The sequence below is a fragment of the Tenrec ecaudatus genome, chromosome X, assembly GCF_050624435.1.
Source record: "Tenrec ecaudatus isolate mTenEca1 chromosome X, mTenEca1.hap1, whole genome shotgun sequence".
Classification (NCBI taxonomy): domain Eukaryota; kingdom Metazoa; phylum Chordata; class Mammalia; order Afrosoricida; family Tenrecidae; genus Tenrec; species Tenrec ecaudatus.
This window is the reverse complement of record NC_134548.1, coordinates 75372922-75396162: the sequence shown is the minus strand read 5'-3', so window position 1 is coordinate 75396162 and position 23241 is coordinate 75372922. Positions and strand designations below refer to the sequence as shown.

The 23241-nt window shown below is 40.4% G+C and overlaps 1 protein-coding gene and 1 pseudogene across 2 annotated transcripts in view; both read left to right on the top strand.

Moving 5' to 3' along the window:
• Positions 1 to 23241, top strand: part of OPHN1 (oligophrenin 1) — a 369115-nt gene that overhangs the window by 312390 nt on the left and 33484 nt on the right. For both annotated transcript variants that reach the window (XM_075538125.1, XM_075538124.1), the window contains exon 20: positions 21004 to 21151. In XM_075538125.1, the coding sequence (XP_075394240.1) occupies positions 21004 to 21151 (148 nt within the window). The remainder of the gene's footprint in view (positions 1 to 21003; positions 21152 to 23241) is intronic.
• On the top strand, positions 4097 to 6135 carry LOC142434689 (L-aminoadipate-semialdehyde dehydrogenase-phosphopantetheinyl transferase pseudogene; annotated as a pseudogene).

Below are 23241 nucleotides of genomic sequence, written 5' to 3'. Positions count from 1 at the left end.
GTTCCCTTGAGCATTATATAGTGCCTTATCTCTTGTCATTGCTTGCACCTTAAGATCGTTTTTTTTCTTCTTCTGAGATTAGGATGATAACTCCTGCCTTTTTTGTATTGCCATTTTTTGGTATATTTTTCCCTAGCCTTTGATTTTCAGCCTATTTTTGTCTGTAATCTTGATATGTGTCTCCTGTACGCAGCAGAGTGATGGCTTGTGTTTTCCAAGCCAGTCTACTAGCCTCTGCCTTTTAATGGCAGAATTTAATCCATTGCTATTCAGGGTTGTTACATTCATCCGTGGACTCTGTGATGTCATCTTGTACCTTTTTTGTTGGTTGTTTTCCTTCATGCCTTTCTTATCTGTGGGGTGTGTGTGTGTGTGTGTGTGTGTGTGTGTGTGTGTTTCATTCTTGCCTTCTTTCCACCATTGAACCAATGCTATCTTAGGGGCTTTTTTCTTTGTTGCCCTCTGGGTGGAGTTGTTCTATGTGGTAGTCTCTTATTTGTGCTTGGTGAGTGCTGTTCTTCTTCCCATACTGGGTCAGCAAGGATCATTTTTAGTGCTGGGATTCTTTTAATGTATTCTTCGAGTTTTTCCTTGTCTGGAATGACTGTTCTCTATCTATCTTGATAGATAATTTGGCTGGATAGAGTATTCTTGGGTTTGTGTTATTTTCCTTCAATTTTTGGAATATGTTACTCCACTCTCTCCTTTCTTCATAGTGTCTGCTGATAGGTCTGTACATATTAATATTTTAGTTCCTTTACAGATGACAGCTTGTTTCCCACCCCCACCCCCAGTACCATTTTCCAGAAAATCAAAGGACACTGGACTTTCTCATTGGGACATTTGTCAGAATGCTTCTATGAACAGCCTGCAGCTAACTGCATTGGGGGTGGGGGGAGAAACTGCTTTATCCTACTGTGGTTTCATCTTTCCATAGCCAACTAGTATCCAGTTAAGTTGGATGGTCCTCTCAGGGGATGCTGGTCAGGTAATTGTGGGACCGCGAGGATGGTACTGCACTGGATGATGTCACAGAAAGCCGTGGTGGTTTTCCCCATGGCCTCTTGAAGCTCATCAGGGGGCATGCGGGGGTGCCTGGTACAATGGAAGTGCTGTTGAGGGTGAGTGGGTGAGCCCACTTTGGTGTGTAGCACGTTGGTTGTGGACAAAATTTCCCTAGTCATCAAGATCACAACATATGTCGTGTGAAGGTTTTCGCAGCTGCATGGCGTGCTGGAGAGGACTGGTTGAACTGCCTTTGGCTGTGTGAAGTACTACAGCAGGCGGATGGAAGCTCCCTCAGCCATGTGTAGGGCCACAGAGGATGGGCAGGGGATCCCCCAGTCTCATATAGCATCATGGAAGGCAGGCAGATTTTCCCCTAGCAGAGTGGAGCATCAGTACATGCAGGCGGGAGTACCCCCAGCAGCTTAAATGACCTTGGAGTATAGGGGGAGTTACCCCAGCCATTTGAAGGAGAGATCCCCTAGCCCTTTGGGGTATAATGGAAGGCGGGCAGCATTTCCTTAGCTGCATGTAAGGCCACAGAACTTTGGTGGGTGGAGGGTTGGCATAGTTCTCTAGGTGGAGGGGTTGCCTGGATGCCAGACGTGGGTTGTTTAAAAAGAGAGAGAAGAAAACAAAATTAAATAAACCAAGCCTGCTGAGACTGTGGTAGGAAATGGAGAAGAGCGAGAGAAAAAAGTGAAGAAGTAGCTGAGCCCTGATCACCTGACCAAGGTGCTGGTGGGGTTTAAACCCTGCCCCAAGGTGGTGGCAAGCCGTAGTTGTGTTGAAATGAAACTGTTGGCCTGGTAAAAGTAGTCTAGTTCTGGCCAAGACTACGTTGAGTCCAAGGCTAAGCCCCATCCGGCCTCGCAGTGGTAAACCAAAAGCCCACAGCTCTTCAAAGCCTAGTGAATCTGTGTCTACTTATATTTATGATGTTCCTCCTGTGACCTGAAAGCATAGAATTTCCTCCTCAGTCGCTCTCCTGCACTAATTTCTGCAGAGTCCCTCTGGTATGTGTTACTTGGTTGCCATCTTGCTGGGACTCTCCAATTCTTGGGTTCTAACCTCAATTTTTTCACTTACTAGCTTTTTACCTTGGACAAGTAAGTCCCTTCCCGGGTTTGGGTGCTAAATTTTTGGTAATTGTAATGTCTGGGTAGAATTAGATCTGTTTCTAGAAAGTTACTTCTGCAAGTGTCTTACAGACTGTATGTTAGAGAGACAAAAGAACGATATGGTGACAGCCTCTTTAAACAGTTAGCCCTTGATAATTAACAAGTATGGCATTTCAAAATTCTGTACATACCCTAAGCAATTTGGTAACACATTCAAAGTGGTTTCTACTGACTGAGGACCTCTTGAAACTATGACCCTTGGTCACCTTTTGGGTCTGGAAATAGGCTCTGTGGCTTGATTTTCAGCCAAAAGATAGACAGGTATATAAGATAAATAATAACCCCAATTGATGTGTGCACACATAACAATAATCAACCATTTAGGATCAAGTGGGCAACCTTTACCCAAGGAAAAAACTTAGAAGGGTTAACAAAGGAGTAATGGAGACAAGAAGTCAAGGTTGGAGATGGAATGGACAGTGGATGAGCTGAAACAGAATGTGCATAAATTGTTGAGTGTAAAACTGATGATCTTCTCTACAAATTTCCATCCAATTCACAATGGAAAAAAATGTTTTTAATGATTTCTACCAAATGCTAGAGCTTGTTATTTTTCACCCCCTCGCTACCTTTGTTTCTAATGAGGCTTCAGAGTACAGGTTTTACAAATACAGACAGACACCAGAAAACTAAACACAGCCTCAGCCAGAGTGTAAATGGGGACTCGGTGGAATTCTCGGATTTATCAGGGCAAAGTCTCACGGCTTTGATATTTAGGAAGGCAAGTTGTATTTTGTACTCTCTGATATTTGCAACCCTGAGGCAGCATCTCAGGACACTCTGAATTGATTTCCAAGTGAATTTTAATCTTTTGGCCCTTCGCAGTAAACAATGATCACGTTTTATGTTGATCTTTTCTTTCTTTCACACTAAAAGAAGCGATTTGCATTGCAAAGAATCATGAAAATATTTGTGACCAAACACAGTCAAGCAATTCATGAACTCTCTTCCCACTAGAGGGGATCCCTCTTCTAGCTGTGCTTCAAAGTCCAAAAAATATTATCATTCAATGTGAGTCCTCAAGAGCCATCAGAGACAGTATTCTGAGGAGTTGAGCTGCTGACTATAACTCTGGGCAATGTCCAAGTTTCATCAGATTTCAGCTGTGCTCATTCGATATTTCGTTCTCTCAGACTAAGCCTTTAGAATTCAATACAGGTAACATTTACTCTTGTCAATCATGTACTCAGAAAACAAATACGTAAAAGTTTTTCTCTAGGCCACCCTCTGCATTTTTCCTGAAGTTCCTTTAAAATACCACAAACCCCTAAGTATCTTTAACTAGTCTACCGAAAGCCAAATCCATTTGTCTTTCCATTTTGGAGTTTTGGAGGGGTGGGAAAAGAAATTCTGCATATTATTTCCACCTAATAAGTCATTTGTTACTTTAAAAGTTTCGTTCTGTGTTATATAGTAAAAAGAGAATGATCCTTGAATTCAGAACTATCTAAATTCATATGATAGCTCTGCCACTTACTATTAGGTGACCTTGGACAATGCACAATGTACCTAGCCAAGCCCTCAGCCTCAAATCCTCTTTCTTCTCTTCGTCCTAGTCAGCTGATCTCATCTATCTATATAAATTAATAGCCCCTGCTTCCTTTATGAGCTATAGAACAGCTACTCTAATGTTCAGAGGAGGAGAAATGAGGGCTGTCAAATTTGAGTGAAATTTTCTTCAACTCTCTGCTTATGTTTCAAATTATTCTCTTCTCCTATAATTCTCTGGAAAGAAATGAATAAAGGTATTTATCCAGTGGTGACTTAAATGTGCTAGTTTGTAACCATATCATGCAAGCTCAGGTTCCTATTATGAATTTTAATAAAGAATTTATGACAATCAACAAGTGAATTAATAGATGCAAAGGACACAAAATAGACATACAGTAAATACTATAAAGGAATTGACCATGAAAGACAGTTCTAATCTGTAAGTTTTCCTTGGAAAGAGTTGTTATACCAAAGCCTTCTTAGATCAGCCTTCTAGATCAATAACTGGGATCTACAACACTACAGAACCTCCCTAAAACAGGAGAACTTCCTTGGATACCAACTCAAATGTATAACCCTGACCATAATAATAAGCAAATATGATTTTTGTGAGCTGGTGGTCAACTAGACCACCATTTTACAACTTTTCCATTATTTGAAAATTCTCAAATGGCCCCTTCTCTAGGGGTGGCCTCCTTCTTGCAGTGGTCCGTATTCTGCAGGTGGTTCCTGTAGTATAGGCAGCCCTGCTCAGAGTGCCCTAATTCTCAGAACATTACAACTCTAAAGCTTTAGGGTTTGCACTACGCTATCATTTTTGGTATCTATTTGTTGTCTCTACCACTTCTGATTCTATTATCATTTCTGCCTCAGTTGGTGTCACAGATTGACCAAATCTAAAAGAGTTATAAAACAGTGCTTCTTTATCCAATAGACAAACCTCTTAATTAGGAGGCCCTATCTGAGCCTCCGTGTTCTAAATAAACCATCCCTAGTTAGTTAGGTCAGGTGAAAGCCAGATATTGGGTTCTTGTTAGTTGCTACCAAATTGGTTCCTACCCATAGCAACCCTATGCACAACAAAACAAAGCACTGCCTAGTCCTGCACCATCCTCACAGTTATTCTTATGCTCAAGCCCATTGTTGAAGCCACTGTGTCAATCCATTTCTTGAGGACATTTCTCTCTTGTGGTGCCCCTTGATACTTTACCAAGCATGATGTTCTTCTGCAGAAGAGACTAGTCTCTAGAGAAACAAAACCAGGACATTTATGATTGTATATGATATATATGGATAGGTTGATACAGTTAGAAAGAATATAATGGCTAATTAGTCCACACAGCAGTACAGAGGGCTCAGTTCAACTTACTTTCCTGGAACAGTTAATATACTGAAAGTCCTTCAACTCATGCAGGCTGTCAATCCAGAAAGCAGACAGTGAAGTCTGGCCTCAGGCAAGTCAGATATATAGTCTCCCGTAGGCAGCAGGCAGCATGAGGGGGTAGCAACAGTCAGTAGCGCTGAGTGTAGTGAAGCAGGTCCAATGTGGTCTTGAGTTCTAGTGATGTATGCATATCAACACAATCCACCAGTAGTGTGGTGAGGTAGGTCTCAAAGTAGCCTCAAGCTCTAGCAGTGCATGGCAAGGCAACATGATTCACAGGTTGGCTTGGCCTAGAGGTAGTGCAGAAACATGGTTGAAGCAAAAATCTAGCTAAAGCAGCAGCTCACTATTTCGATCACCAGAGAGAAAGAGGGATGGGATGCCAGCCTTAGAATGTATTTATCTCAGTTGCAATCAATCAAACTGCAACCTGATGAAATTCCACCCACATATTCCTGTGGCGGCGTAGTTGGCAAAGTAAACCCAACTATCACAGTGACTATGTGGTACTTGCTTCTGAACCTGAGCTGCAGGTTGAAATTTATAAAATGAAGACTAGCTTCCCAGGTCATGGTAAATTCCAGAATTATTTCATATTTTGAGAGGAAAATTTACCAAGAAAGAGTGGGAAACCATCAATAGCTTTAAGGATGAATGAACTCAACTGGATGTGTTTTATAAAAATTAGGCATCGAAAGAAAGCTTTATTAAAGTCATTGGTGTCAGACTAGGATTTGAATTACAACTAATTGAATTTGATATATCCCCATTAAACTTGGATGTAAGCCAAGTTTATAGAGAAACTCTTTTTTCCCCTTCCCAACTCGAAATAAGTAAGAATGGAAATTTGAGGAAAGCAAAATAGCTGAGCAGTATTTTGTCACAGTAGCTCTTAAGGAACTCAATGGACCTAAACATCAGGATGTTCTATATACCTACCCAGATGCAGTTTAAGATTCTGACCTTTAATGATTTAATGGCATTTGCTGTTTCTATGACCCTGAAGATCCTTCATCTGGGGACTGTTTTTGCTTCACCGAAGAATTACTAACACGAAGTGATACAAAATCATGATATGATTTCTTAAGTAAAAAAATATAAACATTGTAATCTTTGGTACTTGCTAAAAATATCAAATTTTGTTTTCAAAATGATATCAACTTTTGTTTTCAAAATAGTTAAAAACCACGATCACCTTTCCTATGAAAAAAGTAGACTTCTAGTTCAAGATTGCTCAATGAAATACATGTATCTCTTTATCCCCTAAAGTGTATTAATGTGACAATTATAAAAGGGTGATAGAATTATAAATATATGCTGTTCTAGGGAGAAAATATAGAAAATGAAAACATTTAGATCCTATCTTTCAGAGATAACTACTTTCAAAACCTTGTTGTATGTCCTTTCAGAATTTTTTCTTGGAAAATGAAAATTCCAAACAGTTATTTTTTAATAGTAGCATTTTTGTTTGTGTGTGGTTTTTTGTTGTTAACTATGTATCTGTTGTTCATAAATATCAATAAATGTAATTATGAGGTGTCACTTCTTTTAGTGATTATCCAGTATTCCATTGTGTAAAATAGGATGATATTGGTTGGATGTAACAATGTCCAGATATAATTGACTTAAACAACCAAGGGCATTTATTATCTCATATAACACAACTCATAGGTATCATTAAGGATCGTTTCCTGGCTCTCTTGTCCTCAGCTTATTGGTTTTTCTTTAGGCCTGTCCCACTTGTAGAAGCTGCTGCTGTCACTTCTAACTTCACACCCTTATATAATCACATCCAAAAGGCAAAGAGGACATTTCTCACATCTAAATCTATCAATGAAGAAGGCTTTTCCTGAAGCCTCCAGAGTATTTCTTCCTCAATTTCCCTTGACCGAGAAAGCCCGTCCATATATAACTAGCTTTTGTGTGGTAATGTGGACTCACTTGGTCAGGAAGAAAGTGAGGTGCAGGTGTGGTTGAATAACATTGAGAGGAAGTCCACTACCTGGTAAAAGGAAGGTGTGCCATAATTTATAACTCTTTGCTCCAATATTGAGACATTTTGATTATCTTAAATTTATGACAATGGACAAGCGGTGCACCAGATAACCTTGTAACTGTATTTGAGGTACATATGTAAGTATATCTATAAGAAAGTTTCTAGGAATGAAATAGTTGGTTCAAATGACTAAAACTTTAGTAAAGCTATAATAGTATTGCCAGCTTCTTCCCTCAGATGCTATACAATTTACACTTCCGGTTTGAAGTAAATGAGTGCCCACCCAGACTTTGTTCAACGTAATTAGTCTTTTTTGTATTTAATTTTCTGATACATTTGAATAAAGTATCTTATTTAATTTGTATTTTTATAACATTATCTTTTAATGTTATTAGTTATTTTTATTCCTTATTTATGAACTGCCTAATCATAGTCTGCTTGTTTTTATTTGAGCAAATAGGACTTACCGTAAAATCTGAGCCTAACATAGAAGATGTCAGGACCATCATATTGATGACAGAATCTATTGCATGTCCGGGGAGTTATGTTAAATACTAAGAAGTAAAATAATTTGGTTTTCATATTAAAATTAAAATTGTGTGTAGGTTAAAACAGAATAATCAGTAAAAGAAAATTGGAATGCTTTATCCTTTTGTAAAATTATTAAGCTTGTCCAAATACTCAAGGCATAGTAAATATCATGTTATTTTTAAATTTTAGTTGCATTTCTAATAGAAGTATTATTATCCTTTGCATGAAAGTAATGGTGATATGGTATCTTTCATAATAGTAAAACTATAAACACTTTTAAAAGAAAGTAAAACCCATGGCTGAAAAGAAACCCCCAAATAAAAATACCATGGCTTGGGTCGGGCACACCTTATTCCTCAAGGTAATGACTTTGCTCCTCAATACTCTAAAGAGGTTTTGTGTAGCAGATTTACTCAGTACAACATGTCTTTTGGTCTCTTGACTACTGCTTCCATAGCATTGATTGTTGATCCAACTAAGACAAAATCTTTGACAATTTCAATATTTTCTCCTTTTAACATGATGTTACCTATTGCTCAAGTTGTGAGCATTTTGGTCTTCTTTATATTGAGTTAATAGTATTCCATATTGAAGATTGCAAACTTTGTTCTTCATCAGCAAATGCCTCAAGTCCTCTTCACTTTCAGCAAGCTAGGTTGTGTCATCTACATATTGCATGTTATTAATAAGCCTCACTCCAACCTTGATCCTGCATTATTCTTTATGTACTCCAGGTTCTCAAGATAACGATTGAATAAGCATGGTGAGAGGATACAATTCTGTTGCACAATGACTGCTTGATCCATGTACAAGTTCAACATGAATACAATGAAGTGTTCTGGAATTCTTATTCTTCTCAAAGCTATTCATAGAATGTTATGATAAATGCAGTCAAATTCCATAGCATAATCAATAATATACAAGTAAACATGTTTCTGGTATTCTCTGCTTTCAGCCTAGATTCATCTGACATCAGTATCAATATTCTTTATTCCATATCCTCGTTTGAATCCAGCCTGAACTCTAGAAGTTCCCTGCCAATGGATTGTTGCAACTATTATTGAATGATCATCAGCATAATTTTACTTGCATATGATATCAGTGATATTGTTCTATAATTTAAGCACTCTGTTGAGTCACCTTTCTGTGGAATGGATACAAATATGGATTTCTGTCAGTTGACCATGTATCTGTCTTCCGCATTTCCTGGAATAAAGAACTAAGTGTTTCCAGTACTTCATCAGTGTGTTGAAACAGTTCCTGGATCCTTGTTTTAAGCTAATGCTTTCTGTGTAGCTTGAATTTCTTCCCTTAGTTCCATTTGCTCTTCCTCATGTGTTACCTCCTGATTCATTATATATCAACCCGTTCTTTTTGGTATATTGTCTCTATATTCTTTCAATCTTCTTTTGAGGTTTCTGCATTATTCAACTATGCCTCTATAGTCTTTTAATACTGCAACATGAATCTTTAATCTTTTTCTGGAGTTCTTTCAGCTTAAGATGTGTTGAACATGTTCATCCCTTTTGATTTTCTAACTCTAGTTTTTTGCACATTTCATTATAACATTTTAATTTATCTACTGGAGCTACTCTTTAAATGTTACTGTTCAGCTCCTTGACTTCATCATTTCTTCTATTTGCTTACTCTACAATTAAGAGCAAATTTCAGAGTTTCTTCTATCATTCACTTTGATCTTTTCTTTTTTAAAAAAATTTTAAATCATTTTATTGGGAGCTTGTACAACTCTTTTTTTTAAACATTTTATTAGGGGCTCATACAATTCTTATCACAGTCCATACATATACATACATCAATTGTAAAAAACACATCTGTACATTCTTTGCCCTAATCATTTTCTTTTTTTTCTCCTCTTTTCTTTTTTTACATTTTATTAGGAACTCATATAACTAACTCATCACAATCCATACATTCCCTGCCCCAAGCATTCTCAAAGCATTTGCTCTCTACTGAAGCCCTTAGATTCAGGTCCTCTTTTTTTTTTCCCCTCCCTCCCCGCTACCCCCTCCCTCATGTGCCCTTGGTAATTTAAACATCGTTATTTTGTCATATCTTGCCCTATCCGGAGTCTCCCTTCCCCCCCTTCTCTGCCGTCCCTCTCCCAGGGAGGAGGTCACATGTGGATCCTTGTAATCAGTTCCCTCTTTCCAACCCACTCGCCCTCCACTCTCCCAGCATTGCCCCTCACACCCTTGGTCCTGAAGGTATCATCCACCCTGGATTCCCTGTGCGTCCAGCCCTCATATGTACCAGTGTACAACCACTGCCCTATCCAGTCCTGCAAGGTAGAATTCGGATCATGGTAGTTGGGGGGAGGAAGCATCCAGGATCTGGGGGAAAGCTGTGTTCTTCATCAGTACTACCTCGCACCCTGATTAACCCATCTCCTCTCCTAAACCCCTCTATGAGGGGATCTCCATTGGCCGACACTTGGGCCTTGGGTCTTCACTCTGCGCTTCCCCCTTCATTCAATATGGTATGTATATATGTATATACATATATATACATACACACACATATATATACATATACGCACATAGCTTGTACAACTCTTATCACAATCCATACTCCATCTATTATGTAAAGCACTTTAGTACATTTGTTTCCCTCATCATTCTCAAAATATTTGCTATTTGAGCCCTCGGTATCACCTCCTCATTTTTTCCCCTCCCTCCCCACCCCCCCATGAACCCTTGATAATTTAAAAATTATTATTATTCTGTCATATTTTGCACCATCCGACATCTCCCTTCACCCACTTCTCCGCTGTCCATTCCCCAGGAAGGAGATTATATGTAATTTTGTAATCTGTTTCCCTTTTCTCCCTCAGCTTCCCTCCACCCTCCCAGTTTTGCTCCTCTCACCACTGGTCCCGAGGGGTGCATCTGTCGTGGATTCCCTGTGTTTCCAGTTCCTATCTGTACCAGTGAACATCCTCTGGTCCAGCTGGATTTGTAAGATAGAATTGGGATCATTGTACTGGGGTGGGGAGGGGAGGTAGCATTCAAGAAGTAGAGGAAAATTATGTTTCTTCATTGCTACACTGCATCCTGATTGGCTTGTCTCCGACCTAAGGCCCTTCTGCAAGGGCATATGCAATTTCCTACAGATGTGGCCTGGGTCCCCACTCCGCACTCCCCCCCATTTTTTTTTTTTGGTCTTTGATGCCTGATACCTGATCCCTTTGACGACTTGTGATATCACAGGCTGGTGTGCTTCTTCCATGTGGGCTTTGTTGATTCTCAGTTAGATGGCCACTTGTTTATCTTACAGCCTGTAGAACCCCAGATTCAATATCTTTTGATAGCCGGGCACCAGAAGCTTTCTTCACCGCCTTTGCTTATGCACCCGCTTTGACTTCAACAATCATGTCGGGGTAGACTGGTGTGCTTCTTCCATGTGGGCTTTGTTGTTTCTCAGCTAGATGTCCCCTTGTTTATCTTCAAGACTTTAAGACCCCAGGAACTATATCTTTTGATAGCTGGGCACCACAGCTTTTTTCACCACATTTGCTTGTGCACTCGTTGTCTTCAGCGATCATACAAGAAAGGTGAGCATCTCAAATGGCCGAATTGTTAGAATAAAGTGTTCTTGTGTTGAGGGAGTACTTGAGTAGGGGCCCACTGTCCATCTGTTTCCTTAATACTGAACCTATAAACATATGTAGATAGATATATTTCCCCATCATCATATATAAATATATTTACATTTGAATATGCCTGCTTTTAGATCTCTATAACTGCCCTTTGCCTCCTAGTTATTTTCTCTATTTCTTTGTACTTTCCTCTTGTCCTACTATCACATTCAGCCTTCATTTGGGTTTCAGGAATTCCTCTCGGTTACATTGCCCTTGATCGAGCCCTGGCAAACCTCTTACACCCCCCTTGCCACTAATTTTGGATCCCTTGTTTTTCCTTTGTCCCTGGGTTTGTTAACATCCACTTCCTTTACCCCGCCTCCCTCTCTCCCATGTCCCTCTGTAACAGTCATCCTGTTGTTCTCTCTCCCAGCTTGTTTATTCCACCTATCCCTTCCAAGTAGATATGCAAGGACAGCAATATGTACCATCACAAGAGTGAGTACAACGAAGCAACAATAGAAAGTAAAACAATAGCTATAATAACAAGAAAATCCTATAAATAGTTCAGGGTTTTTTTTTATTGTCCTTTACAAGTGCTTTCCAGTCGAGTCTGATGGGGCGCCATGCCCTGGCCCCACATCTATCCCTGGGGACTTCATTGCTCTGCTGTCCCTGATGCTCTGCTGCATGCCCCAAGAGGCTGGCTTCTGCGTAGTGGGCTCTGGGCAGGCAGAATTCCTGCCATATGTCTCTAGTGTTGTCCCCAGTGGTGCGATGAGTCAATGAGGAATACTTTGTCCCGTGGTGAGGCCTGCCCTGTGGTCCTCTCTGTGCATTGCTGCTCTGAGCAGGAACATTGTCCTCGGGGCTTGGTGGGCCAGGATGTGCTTCACTCTCCCGCTCCCCCCCCCCCCAATTTTCCTGCTTCGTGTCAGTATGTGTGTTCATGTCTTGAAGCACCAGGTTGAAGTCTGGTCACTCTTTCTCTGAGACACAATTAACACCCGCCCCTGGGTGGGTTAGGCCCTGTTCCCCCGGCTACCCATGTCTTCTCCGCCCCCTCCTTTTTAGTGGCCTACCATATGTATCCCTGACTTTAGTCTGCCTCCTGCCATATTACCTGGATCTCCCCCCAGGGACGTATGTGTACAGTAGCTTCTTCCTTATGCCCCTTTTGCATTTTTTGAGCTTACTTTAGAAGGCTCATGTAGTACTTGTCCTTTTGTGCTTGGCTTACTTCATATAGCATTATTTCCTCCAGTTTTTCCTATTCAGCGATGTACTTCATGTATTCATCACTGCTTTGGGGGGATGTGTAATGCTCCATTGTATGCATGTACCAGAGTTTTTTAATCCATTCATCTGTTAAAGGAAATTTGGGCTGTTTCCAACTCCTTGCAATTGTGAACTGTGCCGTGATGAACATTGGGGCACAGATGGCTGGTCCTGATTTGTTTCTTGTCTCTTCTGGCTATATGCCCTGTTGGGGGATTGCTCGATCATATGGTAGTTCAATTTAAAACTGTTTTTGATATCGCCAAATCGATTTCCATAATGACTGTCCATACCTACAGGTCCACCAGCAATGGACAAGAGTTCCTATCTCTCCGTATCCCTCCAACACTTGTTACTTTCTGACTTCTTGAATTGGGCTGTCTTTGAGTATGTTAGCTGGTATTTCATAGTTGTTTTAATTTGATTTCTCTTATGGCTCTAGATCTGGAACATTTTCTCTTATATTTACAAGCTATTTGGATTTCTTCCCTTGAGAAACTCCTGCTCCAATCCTTTGCCCACCTCCTGAGTGGACAATTGTTTCTTTTCTTGTTGTAAGTGAGCAGAATATTATAAATATTAGTAATAAGGCCTTGGTCTGAAGTGTCATTGCTAAAGATGTTTTCCCATTCTACGATCTCTATTACTCTCTTGGTGAATTATTTTGATGTACATTAAGTATTTTATCTTTGGTATATCCCACTGGTCAATTTGTGCCTCCTCTGTGTTCGTGTCCTTCCTGATTTACGATAGCCTATGTAATCCCTGTGCCAAGGTTCTCAGGTTTGTTCTCGTTCCTTCATTAATGGCCCTAATAGTTTGGGGTTTTACCTCAAGATCTGTGATCCACCTTGAGTTTATTCTTGTTTATGGAGTGAGATAAGGGTCTTGCTTCCTTTTTCTGCAGCTGCTTATCCATTTTTCCAGCACAACGAAGTGAAGAGGGCATCCACTTCCCATTTGATATTTTGGGGGCCCTTATCAAAGATCAGTTGTCTGTATGCTGATGGTTTTATTTCTGGGTTTTCAATCCTTTTCCATTGGTCTGAATATCTATCATTATACCAATACCATGCTGCTTTGACCACTGTGGCCATATAGTAGGTGCTAAAGTCAGGTAAAGCAAGCCCTCCAACTTTGTCCTTCTTCTTGAGGAGTTCTCTGCTAATTCTCGGTTTCTTACCTCTCCATATGAAGTTAGTAATCTGTTTTTCCAAGTGTTTGAAGAAAGATGCTGGAATTTGGATCCAAATAGCATTAAACTTATATAGTACCTTGGGTAGAATTGACATCTTTACTATATTGAGTCTACCAATCCACGAGCATGGGATCTCCTTCCATTTGTTCAGGTCACCCTTGGTTTCTTTTAATAGTGTTTATAGTTTTTCTCGAACAGGTCTTTCATTTTTTTTAGTCAGGTATATCCCTTGATATTTCAATTTGTGTTTGGCTATTGTGACGGGTACACCCTTTTTGATCCCCTCTTTTGTGGCCTTGTCCGATGTGTACAGTAGTGCGATAGACTTCTATTTGTTTATTTTGTAACCTGCTACTCTGCCATATTCCTCTATTGCTTCCAGTATGCCTGTCTTCAAATTGTTAGGATTTTCCATATATAAAATCATATCATCTGTGAATCATGATAGTTTCACTTCTTCCTTTCCCAGATGAATACCTTTGATGTCCTTTCTTTGCCTTATATTGTTAGCTAGGACCTCCTGTGCGATGTTAAATAGGAGTGGGGACAAGGGCCATGCTTGTCTAGTCTCCTTTTTCAGAAGAATTTGATCTCGTGTTTTCTCCATTGACTACCACATTGGCTGTTGGTTTTTCATATTTAGCTTATATTATATTGAGGAATTTTCCTTCCATTCCTATCTTCTTGAGTATCTTAAACATGAATTGGTGTTGGATGTTGTCGAATGCTTTTTCTGTATCTACCGATATTATCATACAATTCTTATACTTTTTCATTTCAATGTGATGAATAATACTAATGGACTTTCATATGTTGAACTGTATGAATCCATGGTATGTATCCCACTTGGTGATGGTGAATTATTTGTTTTATATACTTTTGTATTCTGTTGGCTAATATTTTGTTAACCATTTTTGCATCAATATTCTTTATGGAAATTGGTCTGTAGTTCTCAATTCTTGTGGGACCCTTGCCAGGTTTAGGTATCAGAGTTACACTAGCTTCATAGAAGGAATTTTGGAGTTTGCCATCTTTTTGTATGTTCTGGAAGAGTTTGTGTAGGATTGGTGTCAGATCTTCCAAGAATGCTTGATAGAATTCACCTGTAAACCTATCAGGTCCAGGTGATTTTTTTTATCTTGGTAATCCCTTGATAACCTTGTCTATTTCTTTTATTGATATGGGTCTGTTGAGGTTCTTGATGGCCTTTAGAGATAATCTAGGGAGGCATTGTTTTTCCAAGAATTTTTCCATGTCTTCCAAGTTTTTTAATTCATTGGAGTACAGTCCTTTATAGTACTATGTAATTATCCCATTGATTTCACTATGGTCCATTATAATATCCCCCCTGTCATCCCTTATCCTTGCTATTGAAATATATTCCTTCCTTTCCTTGGCCAAATTCATGAGAGGTTTGTCGATTTGATTTGTCATTTTGAAGAACTAACTTTTAGCACCATCAATTTTTTCCATAGTTTTCTTATTTTCTCTCTCCTTAATCTCAGATCTAATTTTTATTACTTCTTTCTTTTGCTATTAGTTGGATTGTTTTGTTGACTCTGCTCTAGTTGCTGTAAATTTTGTGTCAGTGTATCAATCATAAGCCTCTCCTCCTTCTTCATGTGTTTATGTAGTGCTCTGAGACTTACTCTGATGACTCTCTTTGCTGTGTCCCTTAAATTTGGGCATGCCGTGTTTTCATTCTCATTGGTTTCTAGAAATTTCCTAATTGCATCTCTGATCTGAGCCAGTATACTCTCCTTTTGCAATAGAGTTATTCATTCTCCAATTGTTTACCCTTGATTTCCTTGTCTTCCTTTTGTTGATTTCCAATCTTATGGCACAGTGATTACAGAGAGAGGTCTTTATGATATCAATGTGCTTAAATTTGTGTAGGTTCGACTTATGCCCTAGTATGTGGTCTATTTTTGTATATGTGCCATGTGGACTTGAAAAGAATGTGATTTTTTTGTATTTGGGTACAGAGCACTGTAGATGTCTATCAAGTCAAATTGTAGTCAAGTCAAATAGTTGTGTTTGCATCTTTAACCTCTTTGTTGAGTTTCTTTCGAAGTGATCTTTCTCAGGGAGCAGTGTATTTCAGTCACCTACTATTATTGTTGAGGCTGTGACTTCTTTTTTCATGTTTTGGAGTGTTTGATTGACATATTCTATAAGTTTTTGTTATCTCACCCCTTAACTCCTTTATTTCCCTTTGGTACATGGCCTTTACTTCTTCTATAATTTCATCCTTTTTCTGTAATGCTTCCCTCATGTCCTGTCTGACTCTAAGCAGCATTCTGGAGATTTATTTCTGTGGGAGGTCAACCTCTGCCTTTTCTATGACTGCCATTAGGTCCAGGTGGATCTCCGGCATTGGATTTTGTTTCTCTTTTCTTGTTGAAACTGTGGAAGCAGTTTGCTGTATATTTTGGTCAATTTATTGGAACTAGGTGCCAATTTCCCGGGTGTCTCTGAGCCCTGGGCTCTCTCTTTGAGAGATTGATGTTGGTGTTTCTGCAGGCAGCTTTTAGCCAGCTGTCTTGAGGGGCTGTGTTTCACATTTGTCCTGCTGGGGCTTCCCTCTGACCTTGGCCTATGGTTTCAACTCCAGCCACCTTAAGTTCTCCTTAGGGGCTATTTGCAGCTGTGCATGCTGCAGTCTGATAGAGAGTGGTGACCCTAGTGCAGGGTGGTGTATTTAGGGGATGGATTAGGAATTGGGTGATCTGTTTCTGACTGGGGCACTTCCCACAAGTAGGCGGGTGCTGATCCACCACTTGGAGCACAGAGGGTTGGTTGGAGTGAGCAGGGAGAAGGGAGAATGCAGCAGGTGAGCTCCAAAGACTTGGGTCCCTTTGCCATAACTGCAGAAACTTCTGCCAGACTTGTGCCCATTGCCTGGCAGGCCTGAAGTGGTATGGCAGTATGTCGACCTCTGCTTGTGTGTGCATGTGTGTGTGTGTGTGTGTGTGTGTATTTGCGCATGTGTGTGTATGAGGGGTGAGGGACAGGGGGGGTGCTGCCTGGTGTATCTGTGAGGAGCACAAAGATGGGGCGGGCATCTCTGGTTTGAGACCTGAGTATCGGGGGGTCTGGTGGGCGGTTTACTGGAGCACAAAGGCATGGTAGCAGCCACTGCTCTATGCCTGTTTGTGCTGTGGCACCCGGCTCAGGCCTCCTGGGAGGAGGGGGGTTGGCTCTCGCTGGCTGGTCTTCGAGGGGCATGCATATTGGGTCCAAATCTCTGCGTGGGTGGGGTGGGGTGGGGTATGCCGGCTGGAGTACCCCCACAGGACCCCAGCACACTGGGACAGGGTGGGGGTACTGGCTGGTGATTCTGCGTGGGCACCAAGGCTGGGTGAAGCCTCCGCCATCCACCTGGCTGCCCTGTGGTGTCGGTCAAGGCAGAGCGGGCATTCTAAGCACTGCACAAGAGACCATGGTGTCCGCAAGGAGTACTGGCGTTAGGGTGGGAGTCAGCTTCTGGTTCAGAAAAGTGCTCTGAGTGGTCTTGGGAATTGACAGACAGACTTGATACTAATACTTGGCCCCCAAATCTCCCCACTCACCGATCTCCATGGAGTTCCAGGCATGAGCTGCCTGTCTTGCGGCCATTATCCCCCCAACCCTCCTGATCTTTTCTTTACTTTCTGAATTTTTAATGGCCGTTTACTTTCTTCATGAATCATATTCTTGATGGTCTGCCACAGCTTCATCGGGTCTTCTGTCATTAGTGCTCAACCCATCAAATATGTTCAAGAGAAGATCTCAAAATTGAAGTGGAATAGACTTAGGGTCGTATTTTGGCTCGTGTGGAATTGTTTTAATGTTTTTCAGCTTCAACTTCAGCTTACATAAGAGCAATTGATGATCTGTATCAAAGGCAGCCTCTGACCTTGTTTTAGCTGCTGACATTGAGCTTCTCCTTTGTCTTCTCCCACATATGTAGTCCATTTGATTTCTGTGTATTCCATCTGGAAAAGCTCATGTGTATAGTCGCCTTTTGTGTTGAAAAACGTTTTGCTAAGAACCAGTCATTGGTCTTGTATATCCAGCTTCATTGCTATTACCTTGACCATGTCTTCTAGCCACTGTTTTATCCTGTTTCTAACTTTTGCATTCCAATCACCAATAATTATCATTGCATCATTTTTTTAAAAACCCTTTTTTATGGGCTCATACAACTCTTAATACAATTCACACAAACATCGATTGTGTCAAGCACATTTGTACATTTGTTGCCATCATCTTTTTGAAAACATTTTCTTTCTACTTGAACCCTTGTTATCAACTCCTCATTTTCCCCCTCCCTTCCCGCCCCTCCCTCCCTCATGAAAACTTGAAAATTTAAACTTTTTTTCCATGTCTTACACTAACCGATGTGTCCCTTCACTCACTTTTCTGTTGTCTTTCCCCCAGGAAGGGGTTATATTAGATCATTGTTATCGGTCCCCCCTTCCTCCCCACATCTTCCCACCAATAAAATGATTTTTTAAAAAATATTTAGCAAATAAATAAATAAAAAGAATGGCTAGGGAAACAAGGAAGGCCAACTTATTTTTCCCTCCTATAGCTTCTTAATTCTCATAGTGTGTGTACATTACTTATCAAAACTAAATTAAAATAAAATAGATTAAAATGAAAGTGTCAGTCAGGGTGCGAGGTAGTACCGATGAAGAACACAGCTTTCCCCCAGATCCTGGATGCTTCCTCCCCCCAATTACCATGATCCAAATTCTACCTTGCAGGGCTGGATACGGCAGAGGTTGTACACTGGTACATATGGGGGCTGGAGGCACAGGGAATCCAGGGCGGATGATACCTTCAGGACCAAGGGTGTGAGGGGCAATGCTGGGAGAGTGGAGGGTGAGTGGGTTGGAAAGGGGGAACTGATTACAAGGATCCACATGTGACCTCCTCCCTGTGAGATTGACAGCAGAGAAGGGGGGGAAGGGAGACTCCGGATAGGGCAAGATATGACAAAATAACAATGTATAAATTACCAAGGGCACATGAGGGAGGGGGGAGCGGGGAGGGAGGGGAAAAAAAGAGGACCTGATGCAAAGGGCTTAAGTGGAGAGCAAATGCTTTGAGAATGATTGGGGCAGGGAATGTGCAGATGTGCTTTATACAACTGATGTATGTATATGTATGGATTGTGATAAGAGTTGTATGAGCCCCTAATAAAATGTTTTTAAAAAATGCAAGTGTCTTGGAAAGTATCACAAATGTTGGAGAAGCGAGGGAGCAACTGTGATTAAATTTATATTTAGAACCTTTATATGTTTTTGAAGATCTTCCTCTATGTGGAGGTGATCTTTTAGGCACAGTGCACATACTTTGAGAAGACTGAAAAATCTGCTGAGGGAAGAGTGGATCACCCCTCAGTAAGCTAAATCAACCCTAATTTTATCAGGATAGAGTCAACATAAACCACATAATCCCAAAGCTTCCATAATTGAGGAGACAAGCAAGGACTGTATAAATGTTGCATGAAGGCGGGAGGTAGGGTGGGTGGCAGCAAAAGACAGATAGAGAGAGAGCAGGTGATCTGCGCACTTCCATCTAAAGGCTTTATTAGAATACTGATTAGTATATATGTGTGAGGAGAGAACCACATAATAGGAATGAGGGATCCTTGTAATTGGTTCCCCCTTTCTACCCCACCTTCCCTCCACCTTTCCGGTATCACCACTCTCACCACTGCTCCTGAAGGGATCATCTGCCCTGGATTCCGTGTTTCCAGGTCTTATCTGTACCAGTGTACATCCTCTGGTCTAGCCAGATTTGTAAGGTAGAATTGGGATCATGATAGTGAGGGGACACTCTTTATTCCTGCCTTAGGTCAAACAATATAGCCAGTTTCTTTGTATTATTCTAGATAGGAGGAGGTACCCCCCAAAACCGGAATTGCACTGGACAGAGCGGAGCTTTCATAATAGCATTTTTCCCACTAGGTGACCATTGAGCAACTCATTCTGAGTTAGTGCAGCGAGTGGTGTTGCCTGGGAAGGTTCTTTCTGGTCACATTGAATGTTTTCCTAAAAGCAGTTTCACTTAAAACTCTGTGTGTGTGTGTGTGTGTGTGTGTGTGTGTGTGTGTGTGTGTGTGATGAGCAATTTAAGAAAACAGTATGCAGCTGTGAAAATTTCTTTCCTGCTTGGGAAAAATGCCACCAAAACTGTTGTGATATTGAACAAAGCTTACAAGGATAGCGTTCTAGGAAAATCTCAAGTTTATGAGTGGTTTTTGCATCTTAGAAAAGATGATATGTCAATTGATGACAAACATCATTTTAGACATCTGTCAACTTTCCAAACGGATGAAAATATAGACTTGTATTGCATCTGGAGTTCATTCCACCAGACTCTTAATCAGCCTTTCTATTTAGAGGTGCTGAAAAGATTGTGTAAGAGTGTGCTACGAAAATAGGTCTGATTTGTGGCAGATGGAAGACTGGTTTTGCCACCACGACAGTACATCTGCCCATGCAGCCTTCTCAGTGTGCCAGTTTATGGCAAAAAAACAGCATGTCTCTCTCACCACGTGCACTTTACTCACCTGACCTCACTCTGTGTGACTTCTTTTTTTTTTGTGAATGAAGGGGGACAAGAAAGGACAGTGATTTGATGACTTAGAGGAGGTGAAGAAGAAAAACAGGGAGATGCTATTAGCCATTCAAACAGATGAGTTTTAAAAATGTTTCCAAGAATGGAATCACAGATTTGATAAATATATTAAGTATAATGGAGAGTACTTTGATGGTGATGATGTTGGGGCTTTTGAATGTCAGTTCATAGCTTTGAAAAATATATCCATTTTGAGGGGTACCACCCCTCACATATTGAAAGCATTTAGGTGCTTGTGAGTGTGTTTAATCTCTTTCTACACAGAAAAATATATCCATTTTGAGGGGTACCACCCCTCACATATTGAAAGCATTTAGGTGCTTGTGAGTGTGTTTAATCTCTTTCTACACAATCCCTTTCCACTAAAACAAGCATCTCAACCACTCTTTTCACTTGGTTCCCTGTGAGGTACATTTTACTGTCTCCATGTTACAAATGTGGAAGCAGGGGTTCACAGAAGGGTCTAGCTTGCCTAAGGACTCCTAGACAGTAAGTGGAAAACCAAGGACTAATGATGCTGTCAGCTGGCTACATTGTTTCCTCCACACTGGGAAGCTCCATGTCCTGTGCCTCCAGAACGGTAGGTGGTCTCCAAACCCTCAGAAAACCCTCCAATTCCGTTAGTTGTGAATTTATCTGGTAGATAGCACTAGGGAAATAAAAACTTGGTCTAGTTGTTTCCTCTGTATCTATCTTTCTCTTCCACAGATCTGTTCAGGTCCACCTGAGGAAAGCTCTGCACCGCCAGTCCCTCCACCGAGGGTGATGGCAAGAAGACATAAACCAATCACAATTTCAAAGCGCTTGCTACGGGAAAGGACATTATTTTATACTTCTTCCTTGGATGAAAGTGAAGGTCAGCACTGAGTTCATTCTTGATATCTGAATGATAATTAGACACAAGGAGGATATTGAAAGGCTTACATAGGAGAGTAGCCATTTTCTAAATCTGAAAGCACTTTCCTGGCTCCTTAAAAGCAGCCAGAGAAGCAAAACCTGACCATTTGTTCCCAGATAGGAAATTGTTCCTTGGAAGTAGGTAGGGTAGAAATGAGCTTGGAAAGAAATGGTCGTGGTCTCTCAGAAGGCAAGCCGAGTAGTCAAGATGTTATTAGATTTGTGCCACAGAAAAAGGTGCTTTCTTTTCTTTTTTAAACATTTTATTGGGGCTCATACAACTCGGATCACAATCCTTGCAAACGCCAATCGTGTAAAGCACATCCGTACATTCTTTGCCCTCATCATTCTCAAAGCATTTGCTCTCCACTTAAGCAAAAGGTGCTTTCTTAGTGCTCTGATACATTACATTCAAATTTGGCTAACAGGGATTGAATACCTACTATGTATCAGGTATTGTACTGGGTAGAATTAAGTCAAAGTCCCTGGTTTCAAAAAATTTAGAGCACTAGATATGCAAATAAGGAAATGCCATTCAAATGAATAATTGTTCAGATGAAGATGCTATCCATTTTAAATGGGTTTTTGCTTGTCACAATTCCATTTAAACCTTGTTAAGGTTACCAGTAATCTCCATATAGCCAAATCAAATGGCCACTCCACTATCGTCACCATCTCAAACTCTCAGTAGTACTTGGTACAATTAACTAATTCCTCCTTCTTGAACAATGTATCGCTTGGCTTTCAGAACACCAAATTTTCCTTTGACCTCATTAAACATTCCATGTCAATTTCCTTAGCTAGTTTTCTTTTTCTTTTTTAACTGCTAACTGTTGAAATGTCCCAGAGCTTGTCTGTAAGCTCCCGGTTTTGTATGCCTCGTCTCCAGTGTGACCTCATTCATTCTCATTGTTTTAAATATTATTTGAATTCTAAGAATGCTCATTAAATTAATTTCAATAAAACGGATCATCTCGCCTCTATTCACAATTCAAACCCCCTTTTTCAATACCTTTTCTTGGGCTACACATAGATATTTCAAATGGGCAAAATACAACTTTTGATTCCGTATTTATCAATCTGTTGTACTTCTAGTTTCCTCCACTGAAGTAATTGGCAGTACAGATCATTCTGTTGCTAAAGTCAGAAATTTAGGAATTACCCTTGATTTTCTTATCACCACACACCTAACCGATCAACAGTTTCCATTACCTTTGTTTAACTGATCAACAATTTCCATTGCCTCTGAATACAAATTATACTCCTTATTTTCAAGTCAACTCAAACCTCAATAATCTTGTAAGACAGAGTAAAACTTCCCCCATAGAGTTTATGGAAGCAAACTACCATATCTCTTCCCCACAAATATACTATCAGTCTTTTGGTTAGCAGTCAGCTGCTTAACTTCTGTACCTCCTGGACTCCTGAATACCTGTGATAGCTTCTTAATGGTACTCTTGTTTCCCTTCTTGCAAATAATTCAGTCTCCCTAGCAGCCATTAAAATATACATTGAGTAAATTTTTAGATTTTTCATTCATAATCTGTTTAAACATGCATTGGAAAATATAACTCCTATGGTTGCAGGAACTTTGAGTTTTTTGTTTGTTCGTCATACTGTATCTTTAGCAACTAGCATAGTGCCTGTCCAATAAAGGAATGAACTGAGTTTCAGGAGACCTAGAGTCTAATTTCAGCATAGACCCCAGCTTGCTGAGTGGCTTGGACCACTCACTTCTTCTCTACGGGTCTTAGTTTCCCATTGTCATAAGGGATTTATGCACGATCTTATAGTCTAAAATTCACCCTTTTAAAGTGTGTGATTTGATTTTTTTTATATTCTCAGAGTTGTATGACAATCACCACTGTCTAAATTTAGAACATGTTTATCACCTCTAAAGTAAATCATATATCAATGTTCAGTCATCCTGCATTATCCCCTTCTGCTAGCCCCTGGAAATCACTATTCTAATGTTTCTTTCTCTGGATATGCCTATTCTGGACCTTTCAAAAATGAGTCATACAGTATGTGGTCTTTTATGACTTCTTT